The 26289-nt window shown below is 50.3% G+C and overlaps 9 protein-coding genes across 9 annotated transcripts; 3 read left to right on the top strand and 6 right to left on the bottom strand.

Annotated features, from left to right (window-relative positions):
• Positions 1-9: 9 nt before the first annotated feature.
• Positions 10-3233, bottom strand: VFPPC_07607 (calcium-transporting ATPase 3; the record flags this gene model as incomplete). The annotated part of the gene is made up of 3 exons (XM_018286441.1): positions 10-768; positions 822-2712; positions 2809-3233. 3 exons carry the CDS (start codon positions 3231-3233, stop codon positions 10-12), a joined length of 3075 nt encoding a protein of 1024 aa, XP_018143078.1.
• A 2710-nt stretch (positions 3234-5943) lies between these two features.
• VFPPC_07604 (CLP1 protein) lies at positions 5944-7539 on the bottom strand (the record flags this gene model as incomplete). Its single annotated transcript, XM_018286438.1, has 4 exons — positions 5944-6206; positions 6312-6578; positions 6631-7420; positions 7504-7539. 4 exons carry the CDS (start codon positions 7537-7539, stop codon positions 5944-5946), a joined length of 1356 nt encoding a protein of 451 aa, XP_018143075.1.
• Positions 7540-8239: 700 nt separating this feature from the next.
• On the bottom strand, positions 8240-9533 carry VFPPC_07603 (mRNA cleavage and polyadenylation factor IA/II complex; the record flags this gene model as incomplete). The annotated part of the gene is made up of 2 exons (XM_018286437.1): positions 8240-9344; positions 9460-9533. The coding sequence occupies 2 exons, from the start codon at positions 9531-9533 to the stop codon at positions 8240-8242; spliced, it is 1179 nt and encodes a 392-aa protein (XP_018143074.1).
• A 1986-nt stretch (positions 9534-11519) lies between these two features.
• Positions 11520-11738, top strand: VFPPC_17887 (hypothetical protein; the record flags this gene model as incomplete). Its single annotated transcript, XM_022429561.1, has 1 exon — positions 11520-11738. The coding sequence occupies one exon, from the start codon at positions 11520-11522 to the stop codon at positions 11736-11738; it is 219 nt and encodes a 72-aa protein (XP_022285385.1).
• Positions 11739-12711: 973 nt separating this feature from the next.
• On the top strand, positions 12712-14329 carry VFPPC_07601 (Argonaute complex, subunit Arb1; the record flags this gene model as incomplete). The annotated part of the gene is made up of 5 exons (XM_018286435.1): positions 12712-12952; positions 13009-13075; positions 13149-13166; positions 13225-13652; positions 13698-14329. The coding sequence occupies 5 exons, from the start codon at positions 12712-12714 to the stop codon at positions 14327-14329; spliced, it is 1386 nt and encodes a 461-aa protein (XP_018143072.1).
• A 1445-nt stretch (positions 14330-15774) lies between these two features.
• On the bottom strand, positions 15775-16726 carry VFPPC_07600 (short-chain dehydrogenase reductase sdr; the record flags this gene model as incomplete). Its single annotated transcript, XM_018286434.1, has 4 exons — positions 15775-15839; positions 15914-16081; positions 16132-16408; positions 16457-16726. 4 exons carry the CDS (start codon positions 16724-16726, stop codon positions 15775-15777), a joined length of 780 nt encoding a protein of 259 aa, XP_018143071.1.
• A 162-nt stretch (positions 16727-16888) lies between these two features.
• VFPPC_17888 (hypothetical protein) lies at positions 16889-17110 on the bottom strand (the record flags this gene model as incomplete). Its single annotated transcript, XM_022429562.1, has 1 exon — positions 16889-17110. The coding sequence occupies one exon, from the start codon at positions 17108-17110 to the stop codon at positions 16889-16891; it is 222 nt and encodes a 73-aa protein (XP_022285384.1).
• Positions 17111-17360: 250 nt separating this feature from the next.
• On the top strand, positions 17361-20978 carry VFPPC_07598 (ATP-dependent RNA helicase DHX8; the record flags this gene model as incomplete). The annotated part of the gene is made up of 1 exon (XM_018286433.1): positions 17361-20978. One exon carries the CDS (start codon positions 17361-17363, stop codon positions 20976-20978), a length of 3618 nt encoding a protein of 1205 aa, XP_018143070.1.
• Positions 20979-21136: 158 nt separating this feature from the next.
• On the bottom strand, positions 21137-25978 carry VFPPC_14272 (ABC multidrug transporter; the record flags this gene model as incomplete). The annotated part of the gene is made up of 11 exons (XM_022428910.1): positions 21137-21731; positions 21914-22106; positions 22156-22581; positions 22631-22746; positions 22796-22867; positions 22914-23025; positions 23081-23395; positions 23444-24432; positions 24509-24602; positions 24656-25694; positions 25763-25978. The coding sequence occupies 11 exons, from the start codon at positions 25976-25978 to the stop codon at positions 21137-21139; spliced, it is 4167 nt and encodes a 1388-aa protein (XP_022284362.1).
• Between the last annotated feature and the right edge of the window lie 311 nt (positions 25979-26289).

Below are 26289 nucleotides of genomic sequence, written 5' to 3'. Positions count from 1 at the left end.
CATCCAACACTAAACCACTCCCTGCAGTCCCGGATGCTTGTCAATCCCGAGGTTAAACCGCCGTTTGATAGCCTTCCATGATTCCACGAGCACAATATACGCCGCGACACATCCCGCCACCACGCCCCATTCCCATGTGAGGCCAGTATGCTTGAAGACCCTGGTGTTGAGGGAAGGAATGTAGATAACCGGAAAGGTAGCAAGAAACCCAGCCACCACCGACCAAAACAAAAAAGTATTGTGATAAACGGTTTTGAACACTGAGTACGGACCAGACCATCGCTGGTCCATGTTGAACAAACTGCGATGAAAATGCTTCACCTCCCATGCCGTGACAAGAAGCAAGAAACTCAAAGTGGCAAAGGTAGCTGCTCTGGCGCGAAAAATGGGGAGACACACTTCAGCGGTCCCGTCATTGCAGCCATGGGCCAAGTCATGAAATCCCTTGCCAGAAGCCGCGTAGGCTACCAACATAAATGCAGCCAGACACAAGGAGCCCATAAAAGTACCGTACATGAGCTGGTCACGAACAAGATCGAGCGTGAATACCCCGGACCGAAGACTTCTAGGCGGCCGCTGGAGAATATCCGGCTGAGCTTCTTCGAGACCCAGACCAAGAGCCAAGGGGGAGGACGTTACAAGATTTGCCCACAGAATCTCCAGGGGTGATAAAGGAAATACAGGGACACCCTCATCATCTTCAAAAGCCAGTCCAATGAGGAGCAAAATAACTTGGGCCAGGTTTGAAGTAAGCAAATGCAGCAAGAACTAGAAGTTGATGTTAGCAACTGCTTCGGTATGTGTTTGTAATTAGCGAATACCTTTTGGATATTGTCAGACAATCTTCTGCCTTCCTTGATACCAGTGACAATAGAAGCAAAGTTATCATCCGTGAGAACCATATCAGATGCCTCTTTGGCAACGTCACTTCCACGGTCACCCATCGCAATGCCAACATCTGCCTGCTTTAAAGCTGGCGAGTCATTGACACCATCACCAGTCATGATGCAAAAGGCTTTTCGACGGTGAAGGGCTTGTATAACTCTAACCTTGGTGAGAGGGCTGCACCTAGCAATAACCAAAGGCAGAGACTCCAGTGCGTCAATTTGGTCATTAGTCATGTTGCCGAATTCTGCGGCAGACATGACTGTAGTTGTTGCTAGCGAAGCGTCTTTGGACAGAATGCCGACCTCGTAGGCAATGGCCGTGGCAGTCTTGATATGGTCTCCTGTGACCATATGAACAGTGACTCCAGCTTCTCGACACTTCTTCACAGCTCCCGCAGTCTCGGCTCTGGGCGGATCATAAAGGCCCGCGAGTCCTAGGAAGCGTAGGTTGCATTCGACCTTGGACCGATCCTGAAAGTCTCCGAGCTCCCCTTCCATGAGCTTGTCTGCAATACACAGGACACGCAGGCCCTCGCCTGCCAGCTCTTCGGCTTTTGCACGGATGGTCCTTTTCATTTCATCGTCCTCGGCCAAAAGCGGTAAGAGAACTTCGAAGGCGCCTTTGGTGTAAACGTGGCGTTGCCTCTCGAGGCCGTTGCCGTAAACAACACTCATGAGCTTGCAAGATGAGTCAAACGGATGCTCTGCAGTCAAAAGGTCGCTTCCAGTCGTCTTTCCAAACCTCATGGCAAACACTTTGAGCGCAATTTCAGTGGGCTCGCCCATAGCTTTCCAGTCTGCTGGCTCAAAAGCTGTCGTGACACTGCTAGAGTCGGTTTCTGGCTCCTTTTTACCATCTGAAACTGTGGCATTATTGCAGAGAACTAGAGTGTTGAGAAACGAGTTGATGCATGTTCCGACAAGGGAACCTGACCAAGATACGGTTCCGCTGCTTGGGTCGTAAGGGTCTGATGTGCCATCCACGATGCCTGTGAGACCGTCGCGTAGCCAAACCTTGCGAGTGATCATGCGGCCTTGGGTAAGGGTTCCAGTCTTGTCAGAGCAGATGTTGGTCACTCCGCCTACTGCTTCAAGGGACGGCATTTGACGCACAATGACGTGACCTTTGACCATTGCTTTTGTTGCAACCGCCATTGTCACTGTCAGCACAGCGAGAAGAGATTCGGGAATAACAGCAACACCAACGCAGATGCCATAGAGAAGAACATCGTCGTCAATGTGCCAAAGATTGACCGAGAAGACAATGACGGCAAGAAGGATGGCTAGACCAAACAGAAGCAGGGCAAACTTGCTAAGAGTCACTTGCAGAGGAGTTCCTTCGAGGCCTAAGATACTACGACAAGTTTGGTAGAACGAGTAGAGAGCCTTGGTCACAGAATTACCACCTTTCGCCTCCTTCTTTTTCTTGCGCAGAAGCTCGGCAATCTGGCCAACCTCTGTGTTCATTCCCGTTGAAATGACAATACCGGTAGCGCGACCACGTGTGACAGAGCTGCCGCTGAATGCCAGATTGATACGATCACCAACCGGCATATCAGGATCCGTGAACACAGCGTCAGGTTTCTTGCTGATGGTAACAGACTCGCCGGTCAGGTGTGCCTCGTCAGTGGACAGGTTGATGCCCTGGACCAGGCGTAAGTCTGCGGGTACTACATCGCCAGTTGCAAGAGATACCAGGTCGCCTTTGACGAGTGTTTCGGCTTTAACAGTATCACTGTGGCCATCTCGAATGACTTTGCATTTGGGTGTAGACAGCGCGTACAAAGATTGAATAGTCTGCTCTGCACGGTAGTCTTGGATTAACCTACACGGGTGTTAGCAGAAACACAAAAGCCGATTTCAAATCTACCCGTGCCCCTGTCCAAACGGAGACCAGAGAGACCAAAAAAGTCATTCTTACCCAACCACAATATTGAGCACAATTACAGCAACGACGACGCTGCCCTCGACATAATCGCCAATAGAATAGGATATTGCAGCGACAGCAATGAGGACAGCGGTGAGAGAATTAGCGACTTGCCGCAAAAAGATCTCCCCGATAGAGACACCTTTGGCTCCTTTAATAGCATTGGGACCGTCCCGGGCTAACCGGGCGGCCGCCTCTTCGTCGCTTAGTCCATGGTCTTGGTCGGTGGCGAGCTGATCAGCGACGTGCTGGGCAGAATGCGTATGGTAGCAATTTGGTTTTTCACTTTGACAAGTTGTAGATATGTCAGGGGGTTCCGCTATAGGAGGCTGGTCGTCAGGACTGGCAAGGGCCGACGAGTCCGAAGAGGAGTTGGCGTGTTCTGCACCATTCGTACTGATAACAAGAGGTTCTCCCATCGAACGTGTATATCAAGCTGCTCTAAGCAGGCTGAGCAGACAGATGGTAAGCTTGGAGGTTGAAGGGGGAAGCGAAAACAGAAGGGATCAAAGACTGAAAGTCGCAATGGGTGAAATCAAGTCACTGGAAATCAGTGGGATGTAGACCTCGAAGACGGATGTCGACGAGGAGGGTTGGGAAGGGGGGATATGCGTCAAAGATATAGGGACAGGTTTGATGATGGCCTTGGGCGGCGATGGAAGGAAAAGAAGAAAGAAAAGAAAAAGCCCAAAACGAAGCGAACCCAAGACACGACACTTGCGAGCAGGGGGACTGATTGATGGGATGGCACCCCGGTCACGAGCTCCAGTGCGAAGAGCCCAAAATGTAAAGTGCCAGGAGTGATGAGTGGCTGCTTGTCTTGGCCATGGCTGGCTGTCATGACGATGATAGCCGGGACCGGGGAAGATGGACTCTGATGGAGTACATCTGGTACGTGCAGCTCCTCTGTTGGTGGGAAGGAGCAAATGAGATTGATGAGATGCGGGGGAAAGTGCAAATCAAACAGGCGCCTTCCGTTCGTAGGGAAGTGCCACGCCCCACCGTTGGCTGTTGGATTTCGAGCCAAACTCCATGTTCGTTCGTTATTCTTGGTTTTGTTTGCTTTGCTCCGTCTTGTTGGTTGGTGCGATAGCAATTGCGATAAAGATCGTCGAGATTAGGTTTGGTTCATTTGGTGGTGCTGGTTCGTTCAGCTTGGCCCTCCACTTGAGCGTGGCTGAGTTGCAGCGTATACAGGGATCGCTGCCGTGCGTTTGCCCATGGACTTCTGTTTGTCTTCCACAGAACAAGCATTGTTGAGGAGCTGCTCATTGAATTCGTCACAGGTTCTTTGGGAGATAGGCAGGGCAACTGAAGTTGAAAGCGACAACTGCAATCTTTCACCCACGGATAGCCGGCACTCTAGGGAGCACAACACCGTTGTCTTTGAAGAGTCGCACGACACCCCCTGCTGGTAGATCAAACTCCTGCACGGCACCAGCGGAGCCTCAAACCTCGTCAATCAAAGACATGTTGACTTGACGACATCGTTTGTCTCTCTGATCAGATCTATCCCTACATACGATGATTGGAGACACAATCTCCTCCTCGGTCGCAAGCGTTGCATTAGATACGCCAAGTGAATACCTCTGAGGAAGCAAAATACTTGGCACAAGAAGTATCCCCTATCGAAGGATATTGCCCTCGAGACTAATGTAACGGTATAGGATATCAAAGAGTCGGCAGATGGTTTCCTGCCACAAGCAAACGACAGAACCATCCAGTCTCAACACGTTTGTGACACGCCTGCCACGTCAAGACTCGGTGCCACGATCAGCATTCTCTCAAAAGCGAGTCGTACAGGGTCCCATGATATCTGATAACTGAGTAGCCAGCCATCCGCGGACATCCAAGACGAGCCACTGCGAGTTCCAGCTAATCCAAACACACTATGGCGTACTAACTGTCTTGTCGTGTGCCCCCCGCTTTGCTTAGAATCCCACTATTCGTCAACGTCGACTCGATACATGGCCCATTGTCTCTTGGCACGCGTGGCGTCCAGTCCGTCGTAATCCTTACGTATTTACCAGTCAGCGCCCGGAGACATTCCTCCCTCCACTGGATGATGTGATCATTTCCACATCCACAGTGCAACAAACAACGACTAATGACCACCTGGAATTCAACAACGCTGCCATGGACCGAGTTGTCCTCGAAGTCGCCATGCACCGGCAGCTGATACTGGGAGTCAAAGCTGATGAATTGAGGCTCGACCCCGCAAATCGAATGCCCCTCCATCAACGACCAGCGAACCCCCACCAGGTCCCAGAGTTCGCACTAACGATATAAGCATAACCCGCCCTTGGGTCCCATTTTGCAACAACGGCAGCTTGGTCCCACTGCTACGACGGGCTCAGAGATGCAAAGCAACTAATAATGAGAAGGTGTCTTCCATGGAATCATCCAATGCTTCTATGAATAATTTATTGATCGTGCATTGCTAGCACCTTCTTTGTTCGTGATAGATTGCGTGAGGCGCCACGTCCTGCGGCTTTGGAGCCAATAAGGTGGATGCCGAGAAACGCCAACAAGGTCAACTGGTACTTTGACAAACGAGCCACGAATGATGTAGTACCATCGCATCTTTCTTGACTGGAAGTCCATTATACACTGTGATTGTACACCGTTGGGCCTCTTCGATGGTTTTAAGGTTTTTGGAATTAAATCTTGGCGCAGGCAAGCATGCCATCCCAATGCTACATGTGAAGTACATGTGAGCAGCACGGACGCACATGTTGTCGTATGTTCGAGGTTACCATTATTCACCGCCGAGTATATTCTGTCACTTCGTATAATAACTACTTTATCGGAGTAGGGTAGATTGTGCCTTTAGAGAAACTAAACCCATTGATACGGACGCCTTGCACTGAAAGGGAAACGACAGCCCCGTGCACTGTTATCATTCAAAGCTCGTGGCAGTCGAGGATACAATACAACGGATTAGCATGCCACCACCAGCCCCTGTAGGTCAAGTTACACTTCTACTACGCGGGATCACGACAGATGTAGGATATTTCCATGTAATCCCTGCAACATGTTCCCACCTTCTATATACTTGACAACACTATTCGTGAGCTCGTCTACAGTTAATTATAATTGACACGATCCAACTCCAACCAGTTGACCCAACTATCCCAAAAGGTTAATATACGGCTCTGGCCACTTTCCCAAGACCAACGGTCTATCGCCTAGTCTACCTCCCACCGGTGCCAACAGCTTAATCTTCCTCCTCTCTTCATCCACATCAGAAACATACACGAATCCCATTACTGTCGCAGCCCTCGCCACCTCGGGGGGATCTTTTGGCGAGGCATGCAAAACAGCCAATGTCCAATGCTGCATGACAGCTGAAGGTTCCTCTCGCGAGATTGTTGCCTTTTCGTACGCTGAGTCTACCACTTGTTAGCACATATCATCGCCTCCTTGCTGGCGTATTTCGCATGATTTCGCCCCCAACTGTCGATAGGTAACCCAAACAGCCAAGGATGTAGACTCACAATCAGACGTCGTGTAAATGACAAGCGCATCAAAATCAACTTGCTGAATCTGCGGGCTCAAAGCCCTCCTTGCGTCCCCAAAGAAATACTCTTTAATAGCCTGCTCTCTCGAATGCTCCAAGAAGCCCTCGTCCCGCTCTACCACGCCCTCTGACCGGTCCAGACCAATAATGTGAATTGGTTCACCAAGGGAGGTCCGCTCCGTGGAGAAGCGTTTCGAGAGCTCAGCCGTCATTCTGTTCGAGCCAAGGACCACGATTATGTTAACTATCAAGCATTAGCCAACATCAACCACTTCACAAAAGCCACGACAACATACCAGATAACTCATCGACAATATGCGCCAGCAACTCCTCGCTAATTTTACTCTTCTCACTCACTCCCATCGAATCCACAATCACGCCCGAACTCTTGACCCCCGCATCCTCACTGAGGCGCCCGCTCACCGTCCCGGCAATCTTACTCGTCAGTTCCCTGTAAAACTCGGGATCATCCTCCGGTGAATTTCTCCCGTAGTAATACACCAGAGGCAGCTTCACAGGGACATTACTCGGTCCACTAGTCGGAGTGCTACCCCAGCCATCGATAGCCTCGGGGTCCATGACAGTCGCAAAGACGCTGGCGCTCAGCGTCCCCGGCAAACTCAGCATACCCTCCTTCGGGTCAGCATTCACAACAATAGGCTCATAGCCTTGCTTGGTAGCATAGCTCGTCAGCGTTCTAGCGAGTGTCGTCTTCCCCGTTGTCGGCGGCCCAGCAATCAGCACGCGCGGGCCCTCTCGTCGCTCTCGCGCCGCCGTGTTTCGCATCTCATTCAGTCGCGCATGAAGATTGACGTGTGCGTTTGCCGGATTCGCAGCCGGGGAGGCATACTCGGCTACAAAGTCGTCGTCGGTCCGTCCTTCGACTTCGAGCTCGCACCCGTGCCAAGTCAGGATCTTGGACTTGATTCCGCTGAAGGAGAAGGCATTGCGGACGGCAAGCTCGACACCGTCCTTTTCAGCGGTGCCGGAGACGACTTTGAGGATGATGGTGCGGCCGGGGGGTACTTCGAAGCGCCATTCCCAGGCTGCTTTGAGGGCGATTGTGCGGGTTGTCGAGATGGCGGCCTAGATGGAAGGAGTTTTGTTAGTTGATGCGTTGGGGGAAAAGCTTGGCTTGTGATGTTCCAAGCTGTTGTGGGCGGATTTACCTGCGCGGGAATCTGGCCCAAGCCTGGAATTGACATGCTGGAGCTACATGAACGGGACCAAGGAGAGCCTGGTGACGTCGGGGAGTTGAAGGCTTCTAAGTGCACGATGAGAAGGAGCTGGTGACAAGAGCTTGCAACTCTTGGTGGGGTGGCGCTGACTTCGATGTGGGGCATCAGACTTGACATCTTCCACTTCAAAGGGATTCACAACATCTGCATGTAGCCAACAGCAGAACTAGAGCACTTGGAGAGCTTTCAACTGAGTGCTTTTCATCTACCAACTCTATTCATTTAATCTACATCACAACACAAGCTAGTCACATTGCGAGCTATAGGTCGTTTTTCGTTAAGAACGTTTTCTGATTCTCTCTGTATGGTGAATCAGCTTCGCCATAACACTCGTCTAAAGGTTTCCCACAAGAACTCCGTTGATTGCCCCCTTTCCTAAAATCACAAATGCTTTCTCGTAAGGAAGTCGACCTCGATATCCTGTTGCCTCTAAATGCAATTGATGATGTAATAATACAAATATGCCATCCTTCGCTAGCAAAATTCTGAGGTATCTTCTCCCCCTAAAATGATCATGAAATTTCTGCTGCTGGTATTCATAACAGACGGCAGTGAGCCTCTGGCTCTCTTTTGGTATCCCTTTTGTATCCCTAACTCGCTTTACAAAAGAAGTTGATAAGAAAAAAAAAATGCATGTAGAAAGATCATGAGGTAGATGGATGTGGATTTATTTTGCCATTTCGGTGAAAATGGCCTCCAACGCCTTCACACCCTTGATTGTATTTTCATCAGGTCCTTCTCCCGGAGTCCATGCAGCGTGGGCAAAATCAATAAGCTTGAGACTGCAAATCGGCGGCAGGGACCCCTTAGATTCTGTTGAATCATTGTCGTCGGAGCAGTCGTCAGATTCCTCATCGTCCAAACCAATGGCACTATCAGTTCGTTTGGTACTTCGAGGGTCCGACGCTTTCTTGCTTTGGCGCTCCTTGTGCTCCTCAACGTATGTGTTGTTCTTTTCAATGGCATTCAGAAGCGTGTCACCATGACCTTCAAACACAAACAAAAGTGATGAAGAGTACATGCGGCTTTCATGGCTAGACATGACTTCGACTACTTCAGCAAGCTTTCGAGCAAATTCCGCACAAATAGCCTTGCCCAATTCTTCGTCGATGCCCGCAGCCTTGTTGAAAATGAACCTCTTTAGTTCTTCCGAAACGTTATCATCATTAACAGTGACTCGACCGTAGTCCTTATCGTAGACCTTATATTCTTCGTCGTCCAATTCTGAGGCGTCTTCTGAACCACGGAAAACACGCATGCCAGCAATACGGAAACCGAGGTTATGATGTGTCGTCTCCCTGCTAATCTTATCGAACCGCTCTTTTTTCTGCTCAGGTGCGTCGTCTGCATACAGACGGGTCCCTAACTTCAAGTCGAGAACATTGGCATGCTTGTAACCAAACGTCTGGTTCTCTAGTACCACGCTCTTGGTTGTGTTGATTCTTTTCCCTTGTGAAGGCACCCAAGTTACTCTATCCACAGGTGTAGGTGTTTCCGGAGCATTCGCGATCTGCTCTCGAAGTGATGCAATCATTCGTTCTGCTGAAGATTCGACCTGGCCGGATTCTGAAATGACGCCAGCCACCGCTGACATGATGCTGCCATCTATATTCTCTGGTGAATTGGCCATAAGGCTCATTTGACCCATGTGTTTTGCCATGATTTCGGCGAATTTCGGGTAGTTTCCAACGGCTGATTCGTAGAAGTCTATTTCGGCTTGGGTGCACGGTTTGACAAAAATGGCGCCAGATTCATCGCACATTGTGCCGGCACTGGAAGGATGGACGGGTTAGTGACGGGAACAAACTCGAGTAATGGTGCGCAACAAGGCTTCCGACCGCACCAGGAATGCGGTAGCAGTGTCGCGATAGATTGAAAGGCACTTACTGTCCAGCCACGGCGTGCTTGTAGTCCGTAAACGTAAGCTTCTCAAACGGAGAAGGTTCCATGGATGCTGGCATGTTAAGGGAGAGAGCCGCCAGAGGCGCAAGGCGCGACAACGGACCGCCTTGTCAGCAAAAAAGTTACAACTTTGCCGCGAGACAACCCACAAGGTTATGCCGCAGGTCAATTGTATGTCGTCCAGATATTGAAGTGCAAGGCGTGCGAACTTGAAAGGAGAGAGGAGCGCTCAAAGGAGGTTTCGCAAGGTGGCAAAGTCGTTTCATGGGGTTCCCAAAGTCGGGGAGGAAGGGGGAAAGTATCCCGAAGTGAAGAAGAGAAAGACGGGGTCGGCTGACACAATACACTAGGTATTGTGAGTGTTGTAGATCGTTATGCCAGGGTGACGGGAATGGTGGTCGAGCGTCGGGGGGTGCAGTGTCGAGGGCCGGGTAGTCGATCTTTATATGTCGATAGACGGAGTTTGGGCGGCGTCGCGAGGCAGAGCGCAAGGGGACAGACGGAAATGGAGTCTTGGAAAAAAGAGTGGGCGAGTCGCCAAAAATCACAGAGTGAAGAGTCAAGGCCAGGAGAAGTCTTGTCCACAAGCAGAGCAGCCACAGGCGACCATCGGGCGTGAACAAGGGCAATGCCAGTCTGGGAACGCGAATACTGGGGCAAGAGCGACCAAGCACAGATTGAGGGGCAAAACTGGGCCTGGCATCTGACATGGGCATGGACTCACAAAGGCAGGGACATGAAGCGTGGAAATGATGGGGGGTTGAACTTGACCTGTCCCAGTAAGCAAGGCTTGGACATATGCACCAGTTGGCCTCAGTACTGTAACCTTCTAAAATTACAGTAGTGGATAGAGTGAAGTGTCTGGCAGAAGAGAGAGGCATGGAAAAACTTCAGGTTGGGTGATTCACACAGCATGGCATCACGTCGCACAGCATGAGAATCGATGATGAATGGCCAAGGCGGGCATGCACTCCCTCACAAAACGCACTCACACATGGGAACTTGGACCAGTTCTCGGCGCAGTCACCTTGCCAGCAAACAGGATGCATCAATCATAAACAATGAATGCCCTTGCAGACGCAACATAAATCTGGCCCTGAGCAATTCCAGTTCCAGCATAGATGTCCTGCCAGAACATGCCAGAACAGATCTCATCACCTGGCTTGGCGGGAGGTGCTCCATACTTTTCCTTCAATGTTCTAAGTTGACATGGAGATTGAAACACGCCACCCGCGACAGCACTAAAGGCGCAGGGTTTAGCAGGGGCAGAACACTGATTCGATCAAATGGACAGGGCCGACGTCACCGACATGGCCACAGCCTGACGGGAACATGAAAGTACCCTGGTACATACGTCTGTGCCTGGACACGTCCCTGGCTGGGCTTTTCAAATCAAGAGTCCACAAGCAATCAATGACTGCAAAGAGATGTTTGATACTTTCTGAAGTTCATTGAAAGCGGCAGCGCTCACAACGGGACCATGCGCCGAGCTGACCAGACCACTCCGACAGACCCCGAAGGAGATGTCGTTCCCAACCCAAACTCAGGGCGACCAGACACAGCAGGCACCGCCCCAAGAACACTTGCAGTCATCCAAAGTGATCATAAGTACCAGGTACTTGATCCGTCAAGACTCGAATCTGCCTCCTCCGGCAGTCGGCCATGTCTCCGTTCGCTACGCGCCGAACAACAGTCGCTTGCGCATGAAAAAGGCCCAAGATTGGCCTGTTCAAGACAGCAGGTATCCATTCTTGGGCTGCTGAAGCCGTGTTGGCACTCGCTGAGCCACACACCCGACCAGATGGATGCCCATAATCCCTGTCAACCCTCGCATTCGTGGCAAGCTCAAAATGCGACACCACCCAGAAAACTCCTGAAGGCTGAGTTGGTACTTGCTACAAGGCAGACTTTTTGTTTGTGGGGGATTGTTCCGAAACAGCCTTCATCAAGACCCGTTGGTGATGTGAACAGGGGCATAATATCGTGAGATCCTTGCCATCCTTGTCCACCAGAGTCGTGCTATTGCTGTGCAGCTGCTGCACAGCATGAGACATTTTCCACCAACTGCAGCCGAAAGGTCGAAGCGTACAGCTGTTGTTGCCGTCGTTGAAGCATCTCTGACTATTCGTTACTGTTGTGAGGGATATCACGATCAAAGACAAGCTTGTATGTACTACGTACCCTGTACTTTTTCTACTTCGTTGCAAGTTCGGCTCGGCAAGGCGGAGGAGTTGGTCATTGTCATAGCGTCGGACGAGATATAGCAAACCGATATTTCATTCACCAAAATATTGCCTAGTTCACCTCACAGCGACCTTTCTAAGCCCGCTTTCGGTGAAATACTCGTCAAGGGTAACCCCTCTGATCTGCTTTCGTGACAATATCCCCCAACCGAACACCTCAAAGTTCTTCCATGAGGTCGCGTGTCCACGCAAGAGCCAACCAAACTCGGGCATCGGCTGCACCAGATCAGCTGTGGTAGAACATGATCATCCACATCTCAGCCGAGAAGCAAAGTCTCCGGCACACCTTTTAAGCTCTTTTGGTGTGTGAAACCCGCGTGTGCTGTCGGAATTGGGTTGCAAAGCAGCAACAACGTCTGAGGCCATGCTATGCATCGTGGAAGACTGCTGTGTTGTCCAGAGCATAGCCACCTTATCAAATCCTCGGTTAACACTGTAGATGAACTTACCGCACCGCGACAAGGCTCATGGAATTGGTCTTATGGATATGTGGGGTAGCTGTTTCGAATCTGTGAGGTCTGGCTGGCTGTCATCTTGACATTCGTCGCCTTTTCTGCTGCATCATGATGGCAGTGTCGGGCGTCCTCTCACCACCACAGGCTGACTGATGATGTGAAAATGTGAGAAAATAAGAAGGCCCATGATTGCAGCTGGGCTTTTGTTGAGAAAATTACCAGATGATGGATACGAGAGCTGACCTTGCGGGTGAATAATGTCTCGCCGGTGCGATGTTGCTTGCTCCCAATACCAGACATTGACGGGCAGGCACCTTGTTCACTGTTTCCGTTTGGTGCTATTTGATTGTTTACTCTTCACCATCCAAATTGACAGTGTCTGCCAGCTGGCATCATCTGTTGACAGCTGGCAAACATTTTCAACGATACATGACCTCAAAACTTGTGCCGAAGTGCTCTAGCCATGTACCTGTATCTTGGCCGCACCTTCTCTGTGATAGCCCTTTGCCAACTTCTAAGTTCCTAGCATTTTTGACAAAATGTTGCCTCAGACAATCGATACAAATTTGGCCAACGAGACTGCTGACATGGCTGAAGAAAAGGCGAGTCAACATCATTGGCATTCCGAAGCTGAGGCGAGCAATGGCCGGGATATGACGCCGGTCATCATGCCAGGCGGCGCAGCCACAACGAAGACAAAGAAGAAGAGGAGAGGCAATAGATCTGCAGCTCAGCGTGGTCCAACCGCATTGCCGCGAAATCGCGGGACAGGCTTTGAAGGTGGGCAATTATGCTACAGTCCCGGGACTAACGAGAAATTGATGTGAAATTGTCAGAGTACTTTGCCGACCCGCCGATGACTCCAGACGAAGCCGAGGAAGAAAGAGTCGAAATATATGCAAAGTATGCGTATATCTAAGTCCTAATTCTATCTCCCCTTGAGTCCTTCTTCGCTGACAGCTGTGACCTGCCCTAGATGTCTTCCCTTTGAAGAGTACATTCGCCCTTGGACAACTGGAGTCTTTACGGCCCTTACTAATGAATCTTCACAGGCGGATTCAATCTTGTATTCAGCGCTTCCGGGCTAGACGTCGCCTGCAGGGGGAGCAAACTCGTTTTTTCGATGAATACCTCTTCCTTGGCGGCGTCGATACCAGAGACAATGCTTTCTCAGGTCTTGACCCCAGGGACTTGAAGGACCTCACACCAACCCAGCGTCGGGAAGCGACTGCTACCGATATCGTTCATGGCGTCTGTGGAACAGATGATCAATTTTACAACGGAGACAATGAGAATTGGTCTGTGGACTTTGCTGGCGTAGCAGCTGGCTATTTCTCAACATCCCTTGGCCAACTAACAGGATTTGAGCCCAACAAGACTGAATCTCTTATTGGTCTTGTCGAAAACTTCCTTCGATACGTTCTTCACCATGAAGTCTGTCCAGAGTTCAATGACAGCGTCACTGCCGCTTTGCAAGTTTGTAAACAGGCACGAGAAGAATAGCCTGTCCTCATGCGACTCGAAGGTGATTTGCCTGGTTGTTTCAACTTGGCTGCGACCGAATTATTCTCGTCTGTTGAATCTAGCGACTGGTCGTTTCTCACCTTCTCACGACCTGGGGGTTTTGATCCCAAGACAACTTTTCTTGCTGTATGCGCATTGTGCGATGAATCCACGACATTGGATGAGTTTACCCAGGGCAGCCTCAAAGCATCAAGACAGCAATCCTACACCATGGAAGTGTTCAAAATCGAACTGCCCTCATCCTCCATGCTAGATAAGTTTGTCGCACTCCGAATCGAAGGAAGCGGGTACAACATTGAGCCAGTTGGGAAGGTCTTCCTTGAACCTACGTTAATTGAAGATGGATGGGAAAATCCAAAGGGTGGCGACTCTCCGCAAGACAGAAGCATATGGGTATACCTTGAAGTGTCACTTCTTGCGAACGTTGTGCCCAAGATGAAGATGGATATCACGCTCATTGAGCTGAGCACGGGCATATGGTTCATCAAGACCATTTCCAGGATTGTCCCATCCTTCTACACGTTCTTGCCACAGCAATTGATGCGACATTATAAACAGCCGCGAGATGACGACCGACCTGCGCCGTCCATTCATGATCCAGCCACAGACGAGGTCGAGGCGAGTCACCAATGAGAGTAGCTACAGAAAACGCAGGCAGGTGTTCACAGTGGTCGTATTTCGAATGCACCAACGAAAGAACTATAGCAAATTAAACTCCCATTTCATGAACAATACAAACATGGAAATTGAAAATATTACGCTATAAGACCCTATGTAGCCATGGGAATTCCCAGTACTCCTTGAACATTGAGTAAATGGTTCTATAAGACTTCCAATGCACTTTCGACACAGTAGCCTGCCAAACAAAACGCCACCACGATAAAGTCAGGACTCCTGCCGCACTCATTCACAGAATATAGATGACTACCTCGTCCTCCCCTCGATACAACTGGTCCAGGGCCAAAGTTGAAGAATATTGTCTTAATTCTGAGCCTGAACTTTGTGGTCCCCAGCAACTACCTCAGCATAGCTAGGGGGAACACCACCCTGTCCATCCGAGGCGCCCTCCCCAGAAGCCGCACCAGCTTGGCCATGCGATTGTTGCGCACCCTGTTGCTGGTTTCTATTGCCGCCGGCCTGCTGAGTGCCGTAGTTCATGCCGCCGTTCGGTGCTGGCGGTCGGCAGTTTGGACCATGCGGTGACTGTACATAGACATATGTGACGCGGCCGCCTTCCTGGGGCAGTGACTCGTACTCGTACGCCGGCTCGGGGAACTTGGCGATGATGTACCATGCGTGAAAGAGGCCGGGGATAAAGCCGAGGCAGCAGAGGAGGATGTTGATGATGGAGTCGGCGCTACAGATGCCGCATTTTACCCAGACTGCGTACAAGTTAGTGGTTAGTCCTTGCTCGTACGGCAAACATGTTGAAGTGTGACGACGTACCTGGTAGTGGGGGGAAGAGGATGGCCAAAAGGCCGAGGAAGATGTCTGCGGAGCACATTGTCGCACAGTCTGTGGTGCCTGGACAGAGATGGTGTTGGTGAGGTGTTATATGATGATCGGATAGAAGGGAAGAGGATTCTGTATGCTGATGTTGGAGGTGAGTGGTTGCGAAATATGAGCTCACGGCTAGTTATGGCGAAGGTGGGTGGTGACGACAGCGAATGGGGTTGATTTTCTGTGGGCAGCCAAAAACGTCACGGGTCTCGCAGGTCGTCCAGGAAGGGAAGATGCAAGGGTAGGCTTGCGTAAACGCAGGTGGCTCCCGCGTGGTTTGATTGGTGAGGATGTAGAGGGGCCCCGCATTTATTGTGATGGGCGGCATGGTACGGTACACGAAATGCCCGAGTGACTCAGTGGATTGGCTGGAAGGACGAACTCAATCGTTGCATTGATTAGTATGCAGATGTGTGTGCAACGGACAATAGGCAGACATTTAGATGGCATGGGAGGAGGATTACGTTGTTGTGAGGTACAATATGCGTGGATTGAGTGATGGATTATTATTCAGTTTGATGTGCATATGCGACTACAAATCTATTTGTTTGGAGCTGTGCTATCATGGTCGTGTACTTTTACTGGGAAAGCCAAAAGTCGAACCAATTTACCATGGCTGCGAAACTCGTCTCTTTCACATATCCTGCTCATGCAAAGTCAGCGATTCAAAATTTGCAACAGAAATTGTTGTCATGCGGTTAATAATGCTAGACTCACGCTCATACGGAACATCCATATTCCCACGACAGGCAAATCCATGTCCAACCTTTGGAAACAGCTGCATCTGCCAATCCTTCTTCTCCCTCGCCAACACCTCAACTGCCTTGTTGCGTGACTCAGAGCTAAAGGTATCGTCATCTTGACAGCATGCCATAAACAACGGGCCTACATCCATCAGTATGCACATTCCAAATATGCGCGGCAAGTAGACGCACCCTTGATATTTGCAAAATGCTCATCCGTCAGAAACGCCGGATGCGCGAACGCGCCCACCGAGGCGGTTCCATCGCCCAGTGCATTCAGAGCATATTGGGCACCGAAACAATATCCCACGGAGCAGTATTTCTTGTGTGCGCCGTATAAGCTTTGCACTTGTGCTAGCCATTTTGGAACGAGAACAGCGGCACTTTTCACGTGTTTGTCAACCCAGGCGTCAAAGTCGAAGCCAGGCTCGGTTTGGCCGTTTGGTAGCTTGTGCTTGTCTAATGGATCCTGCGGTTGTTAGAGTTGCGGGCTAAATACGCGGGTGGATGTGACTACATCTTGAAAGTAATTTAGACCGAGGACGAGATATCCTGCGTTGGAGAAGCCATCCATTAGTAGGCGGTTGTTGATGCTCATTCCTGTTACGTCTGCGAAGAAGAGGAGCATGTGGCCATTGTGCTGTGCTTCATGAGGATGAACTGTGTAGGTTTCTACTGCGGCGATTGTTTGGTAGGTGCCTCGGGATTCGCCTCTGTGAGGAAAACCTTTGGTGCAACATTGGCCTGGGCGTTGGGCTAGATATTGAGGTTCTGATGGGTTACTCATTGTGTTGGAGGATAGTGTATTTCATGTGCCTTGATGAAGCCGTGATACAAGACTACATGAGCTGCAGAGTTATTCCATTTTACTGTATTTCTACAGTTGGAAGGAGAGGCAGCAACTGGAAACGTCATTTCTACTCTGGCGTTTTGTTGAGTTTCCTCTACGCTAACGGTGTAAGATACATATTGCGTCGGGGGAATTGAGTCCGTAGGCAGTGAGGCAATACGTTGGCAATCCCAACTTGCTAAATGGCGGCAACGTCTGTAAGGATCCCATCCGTTCTCCTACGTAACTTACGGGCCATTGTATCCAATATTTTGGGAAATACATCTTCTGGCCTTTAAACTTCTTGGATGTTACGCCGTGCAAAACTTTGGCCGTCACCATGCCGTTTACCTTTCTACAGGTGGGACAATTGACATCAAATGATCAATTGGATGGTTTGTGCTAACTAAAGGCAACTCTATCCACCAGCCACCAGTTGAGCCACAGATGCCGGCTTTTACCCGCCAGGCACTGAACTGTCACAGGCAGGCCCCAACTTTTTTATTGTAGATGGCGACCTCTTGTCCAAACTCCAAACTCCAAACTCCAAACACATCCAACTCCAGGTTCTCGCAGGGCAACATCACCCGCCATGGATGACCTGCTGAACCTCGAGCTTCTATCGCTCGTGTCAAAGGTCACGTCCGAACTTCAAAACCACGTTGGTGTCGGCGACAAAACTCTGGCAGAGTTCCTCATCTCGCAACGCCTCGAAAGCTCCAGCGCCGATGACTTTCGCAAAAGACTCGACAAAATTGGCGCAGACTTTCCGCCCAGTCTGATAGATAGTCTGGATCGTCTAGTGCTTGCTATGCACCCCAAGTTCAAAGGAAAGGCCATTCAAAGCAACGGAGAGGAACACCATTCTCGAACGTTCGAAGAGAAGGAGAAGGTCTTCAGCGGCCTCGCGCTGGCGGATAAAACTGTTGATTACGACGACGGCGCAAATGCGATAGATGATACACTTGCCTTGCTGGAAGGGTTAGAACCAAAGGCAAAGAAGGAAAAGTCGAGAAAACGCAGTAGAAGTCCGGGATACGACGACAAAGACTCAAGGAGACGGCGAAGAGACAGATCTCGTTCCCGCCACCGACACCGGAAAGATCGATTTAGATCGCGGTCTGGATCGCAAGATCGAGGCGATGAAGACTGGAGAGACGGTTTGAAAGACCCGGTCAAAGACAGACGTGGACGGAGGCGATACGAAGACGAAGAGGACGATGACAGTCAATTTCGCAGAGCGCCGGATCGTGAAGTCGACGACACGCCAAAGATGCACAAGATTTATGAGGGGCATGTTACAAATGTCAAACCATTTGGCGTTTTTGTCAATCTGCATCATGTTCGCGGAAAGGTAGATGGCCTCGTCCACATCTCGAAAATCATCTCAGGTCAACGAGTGAACCACCCTGCCGATCTGTTATCTATGGGACAGCATGTTTGGGTCAAGGTTACCAGCATTCAAGATAAACAAAAAGGTTCACATATGGAGAAACAAATCGGGCTATCCATGAACGACGTGGATCAAGAAACCGGCATGGACTTAACACCGCAGTCTCGACTTACAACGGGAGCGAATATGGAGGCTCTGGGAGGTGGAGGCAAAAATGGATTCGTCAATGAAACGTCGGTGATGCCGCGAGATGCGCTTGGGCCTCCAAGACGACACAAGAAGCGCATGACATCTCCTGAAAGATGGGAAATCCGGCAACTTATTGCGTCTGGAGTCGCCAAGGCCTCAGACTACCCTGACTTGGAAGAGGACTACAATGCCACGCTCCAAGGCGACGGAGAGATGGAATTGGAAGAAGATGTGGATATTGAAGTTCGCGAGGAGGAACCGCCCTTCTTGGTTGGCCAAACAAAACAGTCGCTGGAACTGTCACCAATCCGCGTTGTCAAGGCACCAGATGGCTCGATGAACCGCGCTGCCATGTCCGGCACTTCGATTGCCAAGGAACGGAAAGAGCTCAAACAGCAAGAAGCAGATGCCGCCGCCAAGGAGAAACAGTCTAATCAAAACCTCTCATCGCAGTGGCATGATCCCATGGCGGACCCTGACAAGCGGACGTTTGCGAGTGAATTGAGAAACGCAAGAATGCAAGCCGAGTCAGAAGATGTTCCGGAATGGAAGAAGGCAGTCATTCCCAAGGGCCAGTCTCTCGGCAAGCGAACCAACCTGAGCATCAAGGAGCAACGGGAGTCTCTCCCCGTTTACGCCTTCCGCAGCCAACTGATCAAAGCTGTACGGGAGAACCAGATTCTTATTGTTGTCGGTGAGACTGGTTCTGGGAAAACGACCCAGCTCACTCAGTACCTGGCGGAGGCAGGCTTTGCAGACCAGGGCATCATTGGCTGTACTCAGCCTCGAAGAGTCGCTGCAATGTCTGTTGCGAAGCGTGTCGCAGAAGAAGTCGGCTGTAAGATGGGTGAAGAAGTCGGCTACCTGGTTCGATTCGACGACTGCACCAGTGCCTCAACGAGAATCAAATACATGACGGATGGTATGCTGCAACGAGAAATTCTTATGGATTCGGATTTGAAGCGGTACTCGTGTATCATGTTGGATGAGGCGCACGAACGTACAATTGCCACGGATGTCCTTTTCGCCTTGCTCAAAAAGGCTGTCCTTCGTCGACCAGACCTCAAAATTATTGTCACCTCGGCTACTCTCGACGCAGACAAGTTCTCATCCTATTTCCACGAATGCCCCATCTTTACAATTCCCGGCCGAACTTTCCCTGTGGAAATTCTATACTCGAGGGAGCCAGAGTCAGACTATCTGGATGCAGCTCTAGTGACTGTCATGCAAATTCACCTGACGGAGCCAAAGGGCGATATTCTTCTCTTCCTAACAGGAAAGGAAGAGATTGATACGGCTTGCGAAATTTTGTACGAGCGGATGAAAGCACTGGGGCCATCTGTCCCTGACCTCTTAATTCTCCCCGTCTACGCTAGTTTGCCTGCCGAGATGCAGAGCAAGATTTTCGATCCAGCGCCACCAGGGGCTCGAAAGGTCGTCATTGCCACAAACATTGCCGAGACGTCTATTACCATTGACGAGATCTACTACGTTGTTGACCCTGGGTTTGTCAAACAAAACGCCTATGACCCCAAGCTGGGAATGGACTCCCTGGTCGTCACACCCGTTTCACAAGCCCAAGCAAACCAAAGAGCCGGTCGAGCTGGCAGAACAGGACCCGGCAAATGCTTTAGATTGTACACCGAGGCTGCATATCAATCTGAAATGTTGCCCACCACGATCCCCGAAATTCAGCGCCAGAACCTGTCTCACACGATTCTCATGCTTAAAGCCATGGGCATCAACGACCTCCTGCACTTTGACTTCATGGACCCCCCTCCCGTGAATACCATGTTGACAGCCCTGGAAGAGCTCTACGCACTCAGCGCCCTGGATGACGAAGGCCTCCTCACACGTCTAGGCCGCAAAATGGCCGACTTCCCCATGGACCCCGCCTCGGCCAAGGTGCTCCTTGCCGCCGTAGACCATCAATGCGCCGAAGAAACTCTCAGCATCATTGCCATGTTGTCCCTCCAAGGCGCAGTCTTTTACCGACCCAAGGAGAAACAAACACAAGCAGATCAAAAGAAGTCCAAGTTTCACGACCCGCACGGCGACCACCTCACCCTCCTCAACGTCTATAATTCGTGGAAACAAAACGGCTATTCCAACCCGTGGTGCTTTGAAAACTTCATCCAAGCTCGCTCCATGCGTCGCGCAAAAGACGTCCGCGACCAGTTGGTCAAGATCATGGACCGCTACAAACACCCCATTGTCTCATGTGGTCGCAACACGGATAAAGTTCGCCGCGCCTTGTGCTCTGGTTTCTTCCGCAACGCGGCGCGCAAGGACCCTCAAGAGGGATACAAGACTCTTACGGAGGGAACGCCCGTGTATTTACATCCTAGTTCGGCGCTGTTTGGTAAACAGGCAGAATGGGTGATTTACCATGATTTGGTGTTGACTACGAAGGAGTACATGCATTGTACGTCGTCCATCGAGCCGAAGTGGTTGGTGGAAGCGGCGCCGACGTTCTTCAAGGTCGCACCGAGTGATAGGTTGAGCAAGAGGAAGCAGGCGGAGAGGATTCAACCACTGTATAATAAGTATGCTACTGAGGATGATTGGAGATTGAGTGCTCAGAGGAGAGGTGGAAGGGGTGGTGGCGGCGGCGGTACCTGGGGTTAGAATATGGAATTGGGAGTTGGCATTGTGTCTGCATTATTCGGCGTTGGGAGGTTATATATACTGTGGAGTTGGGTGTAGGAATACATGGTGAACACGTACGGGATACATAACATGAAACATACCAATGAACACAATACGTCTACGGATTCTATATCCATCTAGCTTCTATCACTTGCCAGTCGAGATAACCACCCTTTACGACAAAGTAATTCCCTCGGGTCACCCACTTCCACGATCCGGCCCTCATCCATCACAACAATAACATCAGAATCCAAAATAGTATCCAATCGATGCGCAACAACAACCATCGTACACCCACCGAATTCCTCCCTCAGCAGTTTCTGAACAGTAGCATCTCTCTCCCCATCCAAATTACTAGTCGCCTCATCAAGAAGCACAATCTTCCCGGCATGGGGCCTCTTCACCAGCGCCGTCGCCATAGCCAGCAATTGCTGTTCCCCGCGCGATAAGGACGAAGCACCAATCTCATCATCTAATTGTATCCTTTTCAAAAGGTCGGCGAGGCCTACGCGTTCTAATGTAGATTTGATGATCGCATCGGTGCTTTGCGTGTCGGGATCGACGTTGAGTCGTAGACTGCCCGCTAGGATGACTGGGTCTTGAGGCACGACGATGAGTCGTTGGCGGATTATTTCTCGGGGGATGGTGGTTATGTCTGTGCCGTTGATGAGGAGGGTTCCCGAGTCGAGTTCTAGGAGGCGTAGGATGGTGGATATGAGGGAACTTTTGCCGCTGGTGGTTGTTAGATTCGGTTTGGTTAGGTGTCTGGTGTTTTACTTGCCTTGCTGTTCGGCCGCAGATGCCTATTTTTTGGCCGGGTTTGATTTGCAATGATAGGTTGTGTATTCCGATTGCGCCGGGACTGTGACGTTAGATGTTAGATGGGGAGATTGGCCAGTGTTTGGTGTGCTAACCTGTGGGATGCTGTGACGTTTCGAAACTCTATGGTTCCAGTTTCTGGCCAATTTGGCGGGGGGATGTGATTCTCCTCGGGTCTGTCTTCGGGATGGACTGCCTTTTCGAAACTTTTCAGCCTGGCGATGGAACCGAGGGATGTCTCTAGCATTGTCCAGCCTGAGAGGAGGGAGGAGAGAGATGCGCTGAATGCTGATACGCGCGTTAGCAGCGTAAATTGGGTCTAGAAAAAGTGACTTACAAAGAATGTTGTTTAGAGAAACACCTAGTAAGCCGGGAGTTGTCGAGTGTCGAAGTCCAACTGCCAGGCCAACAACCAGGACTGCTTCCGCACCAACAATCAGATCCAGTACGAGTGTTAGCCACCGTTGTACACAGTACAGCAGATAGTAAGGTCGCTGTGAATTATCCAATAGTGCTGCATTCTTGTTTTGGAATTGCGCTTCCCATCCGAACGCTCTGACGGTGATTAACCCGCTTAGACTCTCTAGGAAATGTGAATAGAGTGGACTCTTGGCCTCGATGTCTAGTAAGCGGAGCTGTCTTGACGTGCGGAGGTATACGTGCTGCAGGGACCAGACTGTAATTATGAGGACTGGCACACTTGCTGCCATGTAGGTTGACCCTGTTGCGACGAGGGCAGCAGAGGCTATTGCCATGAATAAATCTGTGGCCAATGTTAGACAAGCCCTGAGGATGTGACTGGCTTCACGTACTAGATACGGTGATGAGGACTCCTGTAGCAAGCTGGCTTTCGATTAGTGTCATATCTTGACTGAATCGATTCAGAATGGTGCCGCTGTCGGTTTTGGTGAAGAATGACTGTGGAGCCCTATGTTTTATTAGAAGAAAGCTGAGGTGTGAGAGTATTGATGGCGTACCTGATGACAACGTTCAGCAGGATAGAGTGAAATTTGCGGGCAGTGGATGGCGATATTCGGATGAGCATAGTCCTATCACTGTTAGTTTCGCTTGGAACCTGGTATAGTGATTACTTACCATATGTAGCCGCCCATTCCGATTGACACGAATGCAGCCAGGGCGAGATATATGCTCATATAAAGCGCCATTTGGCCACCAGCCGCTTCAGTCCACCACTTCAGCCATATTTCTATAGATAGTTAGACGTGAAACACTTAATAAGGGTAGTATTAGGCGACACTTACGACCAAAACTAATGCCGAAAACTTCAATGATGACGAAGCCAACGAACGCGCTTCCAGATAGCCATCCCACGTGGCGAAAGTAATATTTATAGACGGCCAAGTCGCCCGTCGACCGAGTTAAATCTTCGAGTTCGTTTACCTTTGTCACGTTTTCTGAGATTTCATCTACGGTTTCAGCCGGTGTGTTGTTAGCAACCCTAACGTCGTGACTTTCAACTTTGAGGATGTTCTTGGCCACTATTTCGGCGTTGCAGCTCTCTTTTACCAAACCATCCTTCACTATGAGAGTCTTGTCGGCATATTTTAAGAATTCAACTGCCAGAGTTAGCATGTATCAGAGTGTGCTGATCGCAGAAGACAAACCGGCGTGGGTGGAGAGCAGGACAGTTGTATTGCCCCTTAAAAGACCATCTTGGCCAAACAAGCGAAGAAAGACCTTTCTCTGCGTAGTAACATCTAATGCGCCTAGGACGTCATCCAATACCAGAATTTTAGCTCGACTATACACAGCACGAGCGAGAGCAATGCGGTGTTTCTGCCCGCCACTCAGCGCTGCGCCAGCCGTGCCTAGCCGAGTCTTGTCGCCATCAGAAAGAAGGCTGATATCATGTTGCAAATCACAAACATGAAGGCATTTCTGGTACCAAGCCTCATCGAAAGGGTTACTTTCGCTGATTGGACCAGAAATAGTGTCTCGGATATTCCCGTTTGGCAACCATGGAACTTGAGAACAATATGCAATACGTTGATCGGTGATGCTCAACCGTCCTTCACCCTCGAATGGTATCTCACCCAAGATGGCTTTGAAGAGTGTTGTTTTACCGGAAGCAACAGGACCGACAACCATGGTTAGGGTATGTCGTGGGATGGAGAAGCTGACAGTATTGAGTAGGATTTCTGAGGATGTACTTGGTCGGATAGAGATGTTGGAAGCGTTTATTACAGCACCATCTCGTGAGTTCGAACTGGTGGCCCTGTCATCCAACTCTATTCCGTGCATTGATGAATCGACAGTTTGGGTTGGCGATACTCCATCTCTAGATAGACCAACTCGCTGGTCAACCCTCGGAGGCGTAACTAAGAACTTCTGGATCCGGTCAAAGCAACCAACGCTAGATGCAGTAGATGGTATAGCGCTCACCAACTTGGCAGTCGGATCCGTAAGAAGGTTAATGATTGCCAAACTCGTGAAAGCCTGCGTCGTGCCTATAGACTCCTTACCCTGTGCAACAGCCTGCGCAACGTAGACCGTAAAAGTGAGCGCAGGCGCCAACGCCCACGGTAGATTCTGCACAACATTCTGCCATACGATGCTCCATCGAAAGGCGGCCATTTTCCTCGTCTCTTCGATTCTGTGGTTTTGCAAAAGCGTGGCCACCCGGTTGCTCAGGCCCATCATTTTGCCTCTTCATCTCAGCTAAAACGGACGCGGTGATCGAAATGCGTTTCTGTACTGAATCGACCCATACTTTTTGACGTTTGCCGATGTTCTTGGAAATATGTGCGCCGCCGTAGAAAGAAGCTGATTTGGTTAGTTTAGTTGTAATTTGCCATACAGGAGAATAACGCTCTTACCAATCACCACTACGATGGGTAAAACGCAAACCCAGCCTAGTTGTAAGGCTAGGAGGGTAACGCCTACAATGACTTCAATCGAGCGTGCCCAACACTCATTCAACTCGGTAAGGACTTGGGCAATTCGTTCGACGTCCGTATCCATCAATGTCAGCGCGCCTGACTTGTCGTACGTGGCATCCGGCAGCACGAGCAGATGATCGTAGATACAAGAGACTGTCGCCCCGCGAAACATGGTAATAAAGCGGTAGATGTTCTGGTTGTAGTGGAGGCTAGAGACCGCCAAGCCTAGATATATCAGGGCCGTTGCTGCGATGAGCCCGTATCCTACATTCGTAGTCTTTTGGTCATCTGGTCCTGCTAAGAAATTGAGCAGTCGCGAAATAAGAAATGGCTGAGCAAAAGTAAAGCCGATGAGAAAGACACGCGGCACCGCGGCGTATAAAAGTTGCCGCCAAAGCGCTTTGCAAATGACGAGCGGGAATTCGAATCGGCGCTCTGGTTTCCTCCGGGCGTCCCATGCTTTTTGCACCTTGGCACGAAGATGGATAGACGAGAGCCTCCTATCCAAGACGTAGAGGTCCTCGATGGTCAATAGAGACCGGAATCCGCGCCGAAATAAGCCATTTACCCACCACAGAAGACTGCGATTGAGGATACCGCCTATCGACTCGGGTGGGAGAGCTTGGTATACGGCTTTGAGGTAATTTCTCTTTGATTGAGCTTCCAGGACTAAAAGGGACGCTTTAGTAGCTATTCTGGCGGTGAATAGACCAGAAATCGCGGTACTGAGCCTGCGCAACCATAGAGTTCTGGCTTGTGCCAGGTCCAGCAACAGCGTGAAGAGGAGGTAAGTGTTCAGAAGTGAGGACGGCCTCACTGACCTCGTGTCTTCCATCCATGTTAGCGCCAGAAATTGCGCTGCAACAATAAGATCCAGAACTGCGAGAGGTAAGGACGCCTTTGTTTGTCCTGCGGTATCAATGCTCCAGAGGACGAGTAATGCGAGTTGAATGCCTGCCAAGACGGCAGCCACAATCTGAGGGCGACCAGACGTTAGCAAACGGTTTCCATTAGGGATCGAAACGGAAAGGAGTAGAAGCATACCAGCTTTAGAAACCTGCTCGGATTGGATACCGTCTTGTGACTCTTGCCAGTCAATCTCACAATGCGATATGTACCTGCAAGAATAAAGGCTGCCGCAGGGATCAATCCAAGAATTGATTGTTCGAAAAGCAAGGTGAAGTCGAAAGTTTCTCCACAGCGGACAACTGCAGCCAAGCCTGTAGTTTGGCCGCCCTGTGACGCGCATTGGCTGGCCATGGTTTTTGTTAGGAATCCGTCGTTTGCAAATGCCGTTTGGCAAATTCCGACATGATGAGATGATTTTTCTCTCTGCTTGGAGCGTGGGTGAGATGGTGGTTAAGGTAAGATGGAATTTGCTGACGCCGCTGGTGCAAGGGTGTATGTAGTTGAAGTGTGTAGAATGGCCAGAGTTAACATGAAAGTACAATGTTATGGCTCGGTACTTTATTATATGCGAAGTATTCTGTCCAGAGTGTCATCCCTTTCTCCCATGCCTATAATAATAAGAGTTATACCGTAATACGTTGTGACTTCTTGGGAATAACCGC

This window comes from Pochonia chlamydosporia, chromosome 4, assembly GCF_001653235.2.
Source record: "Pochonia chlamydosporia 170 chromosome 4, whole genome shotgun sequence".
In the NCBI taxonomy this organism is placed as follows: Eukaryota; Fungi; Ascomycota; class Sordariomycetes; order Hypocreales; family Clavicipitaceae; genus Pochonia; species Pochonia chlamydosporia.
The sequence above is the reverse complement of the archived record's forward strand: the minus strand, read 5'-3'. Positions and strand labels throughout refer to the sequence as shown.